Source organism: Empidonax traillii, unplaced genomic scaffold, assembly GCF_003031625.1.
Source record: "Empidonax traillii isolate 1590-97213 ecotype Southwest subspecies unplaced genomic scaffold, ASM303162v1 scaffold687:size894609, whole genome shotgun sequence".
NCBI classification, from domain to species: Eukaryota; Metazoa; Chordata; class Aves; order Passeriformes; family Tyrannidae; genus Empidonax; species Empidonax traillii.
This window is the reverse complement of record NW_020955880.1, coordinates 327,400-335,747: the sequence shown is the minus strand read 5'-3', so window position 1 is coordinate 335,747 and position 8,348 is coordinate 327,400. Positions and strand designations below refer to the sequence as shown.

The 8,348-nt window shown below is 43.2% G+C and overlaps 1 protein-coding gene across 5 annotated transcripts in view; it reads left to right on the top strand.

The window, feature by feature from the left end:
- The first annotated feature begins 1,568 nt into the window (after positions 1-1,568).
- The window catches only part of PPP2R2C (protein phosphatase 2 regulatory subunit Bgamma), a 198,045-nt gene continuing 191,265 nt past the window's right edge, over positions 1,569-8,348 (top strand). For 2 of the 5 annotated variants that reach the window (XM_027899737.1, XM_027899741.1), the window contains exon 1: positions 1,931-2,011. Coding sequence is in view for 2 of the 5 variants with exons in the window: in XM_027899733.1 (XP_027755534.1) it covers positions 1,720-1,735; positions 1,931-2,011 (97 nt within the window). In the remaining 3 variants the exon portion in view is untranslated. Of the gene's footprint in view, positions 1,736-1,930; positions 2,012-8,348 lie in introns of those variants that run through there. The other 3 variants (XM_027899733.1, XM_027899734.1, XM_027899742.1) reach the window with 3 other exon arrangements.

Here is an 8,348-nt window from a genome sequence, read left to right as displayed (position 1 = left end):
TTACCCCTGTTTAAAACCTATTTACTTCAGAAACTGCAATTGTCCTACTTACTCTTCACAAAGGCCACAGTGTGACACTGTCTTGGATGCAGTGGAGAAGAATGTAAATATTTGAACAGAATACTTTTATGAGGAAAAAATCAACCGAAATGCCCACAGTTTACACACCTAAAGATGTATCAGGAAGGTGTACTTCCTGCACAAGTATCACTTGCTGCAAAAAGGGATGAACGTTGCAAATGTTCAGAGCACTTACGCTCTGATAAGAGGTTTGCTTTCTTACTAACCTCTCAGGGATGCTGTAAAGAGTTTGTGGATCCACATGGGCCGATGGACCAGATGAAAATGTAGGTATGTAAAGTAGAATTTATGCCGAAAGTAATTCTTCCTTACCATTTCCATACCATTTCACAAACAGCGAAAACTAGATGGAGGAGCCAGTGTAACTATGCCACGACAGCTGCCCACATTGATATTTTATCCTCTTGTTGCCTCCTAATCTCATAGCGTGGCTTGATTATAGTCATCTTGTATTCTTTCCTAAGATTTCTCATTTGCCCATACAAAGTGTGTTTGCTCTCTTTGACATTAGCTGTGCTATGTGGGCTTCTGACATGCGCCTAAAAAAGACAGAGGATGTCGGCAGGATGCCGCCAACTACAACCTAAGCAGTCACAATTGCCTTAAGTATCAAGAAAGTCATCTGCTTAACAGAACAACTAATGCACCTTCACATTTTCCTCCTGTCATGTTTTTGGGGTCGATATGTGTCAGAATAAAGGTGTTTATTAACATGAATTAGCTCTAGCTGACTATTCCAGTGTTTTAAAATTTGCCATTCCCCTAACCGTTTCCCATTGGAGGCAAAGGTCACCGCACAGAGCACTTGGGCTTGCTTGGTAACAGGTTGTCTTTCTTACCAGCCTCCCAGGAAGGCTGTAAAGACAGTTTGCAGAATCACAGGGGCTCTCGGACCAGATGAAAACCACTCTCCTGCCTTGCAGTGATTTCCATATATATAAACCCCAACAATTTACATGGTATTTCTTGCCGTTATCCGTAACATAGCTGACACGGACTAGGGCTGGTAAGTGAACTGAGGTGAATGTCAAGGGGCAAACTCAACCACGGGTGCTTTGCGTGGAGAGGCGGGAGCGGCAGCAGGGCCGCTGGCACGGATGCCGCTGGCGAGGCCCTGGTGAGCGGTGCTCCCCGGGGATGTGTGTCCAGGCTTCTGGAGCACCGGGACGCGCACCCATGTGCGCCAGGCTGCCCACACCGCGGCACGAGGGGCACCCGGTGGGGAGCTCACAACGGCAGCGGGACGGGCGGCATCCAGGGGTTGTCCTGGACGGACGCCACGGAGGGATTCTCCTGGACGGAAAGTAAGGAGGATTCTTCCGGCCGGGGACGAGGTCAGGCTGGCGCGTCGCATCCCACCCGGGGCCGGGGCCGCTCGCACCTGTTGGAGCCGCGGCGGGGTCGGCCCTGCCGGGCGCGGCGGGTCCTGGCGAGGCTGCGCCGCCTCCGCCGGGAGCTCCGGGCGGAGCCTTCCCTCCTTCCCGTCCGCCCTCCCCCGGTTCCCTGAGCGCCCCGAGGCAGCGGCGGATGCTTGCGCCCGCTCCGCTGGGAGAAGGAGAAGGCGCCCCGAGCTACGGGCGTCGGGAGCAAAGCAAATAACACTTCAGAGCAGTGGGCGCCTTCCGGAGGGCAACACCCATGTCCCACAAACAGGGTATATCTGGAAACGCGCTCCCTCCCCCGGCACTCTCTGTCCCCTTTCATCCTTCTGTTCCCTCCTCAGCTCTCTCCATCTCTCCTCCCCACTCTCTGCCTCTCTCTCCCGTCGCCCACTTTCCCTTCTTCCCTCAGCCCGGTCCCCCCGCCGTCCCTGGGTGCCCCGACTGACTGTGCCTTTCCTCCTGCCCAGCCGGCGGCCCCGCAGGCGAGAGCGCGGCTGACTGGTGCCTCTACCAGCTCAATGGAGCAGCCGAGTTCGAGGTGTCTGAAGGTGAGTGCAGGGGTGCCGAGGGGGGCGCGGCCCCTCGCCCGCTGTGCCGGCCGGCAGCGTGTGGAGAACGGGAATCGCTGTTGGGAGAGGGACACTGTCAGCACGTGGCAGCCCCGGGGCTGTGGGGCGGCGGAGGTGGCGATTGTGCCCAGGAGAGGAGCGAGGTGTGGGCTGGCGGGGGGTGCCCGCCGGTGGTTGGCGTGTTCCGGGCCTTGTGAAAGTGTCTTGGCTGGTGTTTGTGTTTGTTTCTGTTTTTGAAAAGTAGTGCTTCGCATCTGGCGGCCTAGGGTGGCATCAGCCCTCCTGGCCTTGGCGTCGGTGGGTGCTGGTGCGAGGTGGTCAGTGTGGTACCTGCCGTAAAGTTCTTCTGTCCTTTTTTCACCCCTTTGACGTTGAAAAAAAGAGGAAAGCTGTACAGTTATATATTTTTTTAATATTCTGTGATCAAAAAAGAACAGTCCTTGGGTGCCAGGGAAGAAAGTTTCCCCACTATCTTCAAACCATGTATGGTTTTGAACATGCAGAGACTTAGGTGTGAACCTGTATATTTCCATGATGCCAGACGTGTGATGTGCAGTGCCGTGAGCATCTTTTGGTGTCTGTTTTCAGTGAGTTAAGTGGAGGTAAGACCACATCTCCATGCTTTTGTTCTGCTGGTGCTGTGTATTCCTGAGAAGAGTGTATTTACTGTTTTTAAGGGTTTAAATTGCATCAGAAGTTCAGCTAGTGAAAAGCTTTGCAGTACTGAGGAAAGTGGCACTCTGCAATAGATTGGCTTCAGGTTCAAGGTTAGCAAAAACTTTTCAACAGTGAAGCACTTGAATATATGAAGTAGGTAGACAATGAAGTCTCACTGATTTCAGATATTTAAGGTTGGTTTCACAAACATAGATTGAAGTGATAAAGCTATAGACCTTACCTTGGGGTAGGTAGAAAGACTACTTTTTTGGGGTCTCTTTTAGCTTTATTACCTGTGACTCTTTGAAATGTGAAGTTTTGTGTTACGTCTTGTGCTTTGCTGTTTGGAGAAGTGATTTAAACCCTGGCGTACTACTAATAAGCTATAGCTTGATTGAGGCTTTGGACTAAGATTTTCCTCTCAGTTATTCCATGGTGGTTTATATTTCAAGGTGTACTTAATAGTGTGTGTGGTTACACAGTCTTGCATACTAAAGCATTTCTCAAAAGATGTTGTGATTTTGTGCCTACGTGACTTTTTTTTTTTGTGAAATTGCATACCAAACCAGATGTGATGACGATAGGTGGGGGTGGAAATTACATCCGTGTGAGGGAGTGTAATGAGTGAGTGACAGCATTTCTTAGGCATCACAGAATGCTGAAAACAAGCTTTAGGTTGGCATTTACTTTCATTTAAAGATTTGAATGAGTAGAATATGCTTCTTAACCTCATTTGTCTGGGTAAATACCAGTGTTTCAGCACTGCTTTGAGATGATAATGTTTTCTTCTCAACAGGTGCTTTATTTCTTTGATTTATTGGGTAATCTTTTATCACAGGGCATAATTTTTAAAATTACTTAGCTAACCTTAACTTCATTTCTCTTTAATGCTGGCATTTTTTGGATTCCAAATTTTACTCCATGACTTAAATACAAGTATTACATATTTTCTCTTTAATTCAGAGAACAGAAAACTGAAGCAATGTAATTTGATCACACAAACTGTAGAATCAAAGTCTTCTGCAGGTAGTAAACCCTGTTTATTTTAATAGGATTATATATAAATAAGGCATGTATTTCACAGAGTAAATTGTTGTCCGTTAAATGCCACTGATATCTAGGAACACAAACAGCAGTGTAATCAACACACTTTGCAGAAGTGATAAACAACATTGCAAACAAAAGTCCATGGTGGCAGTGACTTCTGCATGGGAGTGTTTTTGGATAAAGTCCAAACCTTTTCCTCTGCTGAAGTTTACCGCTAAAATAACTTAACTTACACAGAGCCAAACAGGGTCCTTAGCTTAAAATAGATTGTTCTTATGATTTCCAGTGCAGGCTTTTTTTCCTATCCTTACCCCATTTCATTTTACTTTTCAAAAAGGCCACAACTTGTAATTCTAGCTGCATTGGTTGGGATCACCTAACTGAAGGACAGAAGGACTAGTTAATCTATATTAAATATTACTTTGTTGTTTATGTGTCTAGATAGGTTTTTGTGTAGATAAACCTTTACATACTAATGTTCTAAGTTCAGTGAGTCTTCTGGGCATCTCTTGCTGCTTTTGCTATTGAATGCTGGCAATGACCTTGCGGTACTCTGTCAGTTAGACTTTAGAACTGTGTTCTGCAACATTTCTGTCTTAGCCTAGGAAAGAAAATTATTCCTTTTCTAAAAATAGATATGTTAGATGAAAAACATTCATTTACATAACAGAAAAGCAAAATTGCATATTTCAAATGCAAGGAAAAATAGAGCATAGTAAGTAAAATATCACAATCAAAGCCAAGATAATCATGTTTGATTTAGTCTTGCAGCCTTGAAACAAAATCCCATTTCAAATATTTCTACTTCTATAATTAACGTTTAAGTGCAAAATATATTTTATTCATGCTACAGATCTCAAAGCACTTTGCTCACATTAAGTGCAGCCTCACAAAAGTATGAAGAACAGTATTAGAGTATCCCTTTACAGGCTAGAAGAATTAAATATAAAAGTTAAGGATGTGATTTTTATAGAAGCTGAATGTCAACTATTAAGCAGATAGTACCTTGGGACTTCTGAAAAGTCAAATCTTTTGCTTGTTGCCCAAATGATCTAGTGGATTGTTAAGAAGACTGCTTATTCCAGACCTTTTGCTTTAAGTTCCAGATCACATTAACTTCTTTCAGACTTCATTGAAGTTAAAGCATGTTTGAAATATTTTATGCTGTGAACTCTAAGCTGGCATTATGTTTTTCTAGATAGCATTACATTCAGTCATGATTATATGGTTAATGAAAAGATTGAGTCAAAAATCATATTAAAGTTACCTCATCAAAGACTTGAGATTGGTTTACAGTGTAAATTTTCTTTTAATCTATTTTGTAACTTTATGCTCTGTAGTTGAATGTGGTTAGCATTAGTGCCTTGTGAAGTGTGATGTGAACCTTCCTGTTCACGTACCTTATGCTGCTCTTATGTTCTCTTTTATTTCTGAGTAATATGAAGAGAGATTTATTGAGACTATAAGATTGGTAATATACTATTTTGCTGTAAAAATACATTTGAACAATGTACCATTTTAGGGAACTAGAAGACTTGTGAGCTCATTAACATGAATTTAATCACTGTCAGGTTTACCTCCAATAGCTTTTTGTTTAGTGTAATTTTCAATCGAAGACAGTAAGTCGGATTTGGTTCAGTACTGTCTTTTCCATTATTTCACGAATTCCATGGAAAGCAATGTGCTTGCACAAGCTTACAACTGAAGTAATGTCCTTGTTAGTCATGCCTTCATTAGTAAGGTCTAATTAAACGGAAGTCTCCATCTGTAGATGCCCAGTGCTATTGTCGCTTAACCAAACAATTGATTTTTCCTTGGTCTTTCATGAAAATGCAGGGTAGCAGCTCTTTTCTTAACACTTCACAGTTCACTGACATTTCTTTTTAAGGATCATCACCATGAGTGGACATTGTGTTTCTGTGACATCTTAGCTGGACGGTGTGCTTTACAAAGTTATGGGCTTCCAGTTGTCCAGTTTGAAGATGTAGTGTACTGAACAGTGCCTCTTCTGCAGACCACAGTTCTGTGTTTGTTCAAAGGAAACCAAAATGCTTGGAAGGGGCTGATATACCCCTTGTGTCACCCCAGGGTATGTTTAGGACACTGCCAGCTTGCATACAGCACTGTAAGGTGTGTCCCGGGAATCTGTGTGTATCACCCTGATGTACCATCTGATGCCATGTATATGGACAATACAGTTATTCCAGTCTTGTCTCATACATCCCTGTTTATACATTCAGCAACTCCCAGTATTTCATACCTCCTTTATTTTACAGTCACTTATGGTGGTGTTTGGTTGATTTACTGTCACTGACACCTGAGAGCTGCTGCAGCACATGGAAAGGGCTTCCGTCTGAAAAGTCTTATCATCATGCTTTGCTTCCTTTATAACATTGTCTGTGACTGTGTAAGGCCAGATCCAGTAAATGACTCATTGCAAGAAATTGTGTGTATTGGATTATACTTCTGTTTGTTGCTGCACAATTTGACATTGTTTCAATATGAAAAGCTCAGCATGATAGACAAAGTGGAAAGGTTAAGGTATGTTGAAATTATGTTTATTTGGGTAGCTTTACTTCTAGTAATACTTATCTACATTAGTCCATTTTGTGGTATTTTTATCTCTTGTTTAGGGAGTCTTTGTTTATACATAGCATGGGTTTTGTAAGAATCTTTTGTTCAAATATTTCTGTAGATTACTACAAAGAAGACATTGAATGTTAATTAAATACTGGAAAGTATATGTACTTGTTATGAAAGGGAAAAGGTGAGTGGCTTATTTACATTTATTATTTGTTTCCTAATTTTGTGTTTTGATTAGGAGTTGATTTGAATTTATGGAATGAATTAATTTCATTAGGTACATTGAGATGATTTAATTGCAATGATTAATAAAATCCTTGCTTACATGGTATTTCTGTTTGAACTTAATATGGGTGCTTTTTCTGCGAGTCATTAAGTGTCATTTTATCATAAAGCAAATACTTGTTAACACTATGTTAATTATTTTGTATTGTAAATATCTGACTGAAGGTGTTAGCTCCTTTTCAGTAAACTGAAAAGTGGTGTTGCTGTTTCTTCGTGCTTGAAAAACAGACTAAGTATATTTTTTTTAACCAAGTTTTCAGATCTTCCTGCCCTTTTCAAGGACTTCACGCGCTCCTCTAATGTGCTGTACTTACTTAACTAACTCTGGATCTTTAATGCCAGAAGTTGTGGCCTTCATCGTCTGAGTTTCCAGAACGTGGTCTCCAGCCAGTTGCCTTTTTACTTTCTAGTCGCAGAATCACAGAATCATTTAGGTTGGAAAAGAACTACAAGATCATTGAGTCCAACCTTAGACTGAACACCACTGTGTCAACTAAACTGCAACTCTAAGTGCCATATCCAATTGTTTCTTTCTTGACCACCTTCAGGGATAGTGATTTCACCACTTCTGGGCAGCCTGTTCCAGTGCTTAACCACCCTTTCAGTGAAGAAATTCTTCCTGCTCCCTCAGTACCCTTGCGTGGATCACATCCAGTCCCACAGACATGTGAGTGTCTAAGTGGCACAGCAGGTCTATAGCTACTTCCTCCTGGATTGCAGGGGATCTGTTCTGCTCCCTATTCCTGTCTACCACCTCAGAGGTCTGGTTGCCCTGAGGGATAACTGGTCTTTCTGTTGAAGACTGAGGCAAAAGCAGCATTAAATTAATCAGCCTTTTCCTCATCCATGGTGACAGTGTTCCCCTCCCTGCCCCGCATCAAATAAAGGATGGGGATTTTCTTTGGCTCTCCTTTTGTTACTGATGTATTTATTAAACCACTTTTTATTATCTTTCACAGCAGTGGCCAGATTGAGTTCAAGCTGAGCTTTTGTCTTCCTAATTTTCCCTCTACGTGACCTAGTGACATCCTTCCCGACTTGCCTACCCCTCCTTCCAAAGGTCATAAACTCTCTTTTTTTTCCCCTGAGTTTCAGTGAAAGATCAGGCTGAAAGGTCAGCCAGGCTGGTCTTCTTCCCCACTGGCTCGTGTTTCGGCACACAGGGACAGCCTGCTCCTGCACCTTTAAGATCCCCTTCTGAAAGTATGGCCAGTCTTCCTGAACCCCTTTGCTGTTAAAGAACTGTTTTCCAAGGTACTCTCTGAACCAGTGTCCTGGACAGGCCAAAGTCTGCCCTCTGGAAGTCCAAGGTAGAGGTTTTATTGACCCCCTTACTTCACTGAGAATCAAAACCTGTCATTTTTTGGTTGTTACACCCAAGATGGCCTCTGACCACCTCATCTCCACCAACCCTGCTCTGCTCCTGAACAGCAGGTCTAGTGGGGCACCTCTTTCCAGTCCGCCCCTTACATACTCAGTCAGTTTTCTAGTTTCTGTTGGTTTCCTCAGCACTAGTTTTAGTTTCCCTTTGTCCCTTGTCTCTGCAAAGGGGGTTGTGGGTGGTCTCAGCCCTCTGACTGATGCACAGTTTGGCAAAGGTGTCTGTCCTCTATGTCACTGAAAGTCTGCCATTTGCAGTGGGTGCCTGCACAGCAAATCTTAGCTCCCTCCCTCTCTCTCTCTTACTATTGCCATGTCTACAAGGCTTATCATTTTATATTATCCTTTCAGTTCCATCCAAATA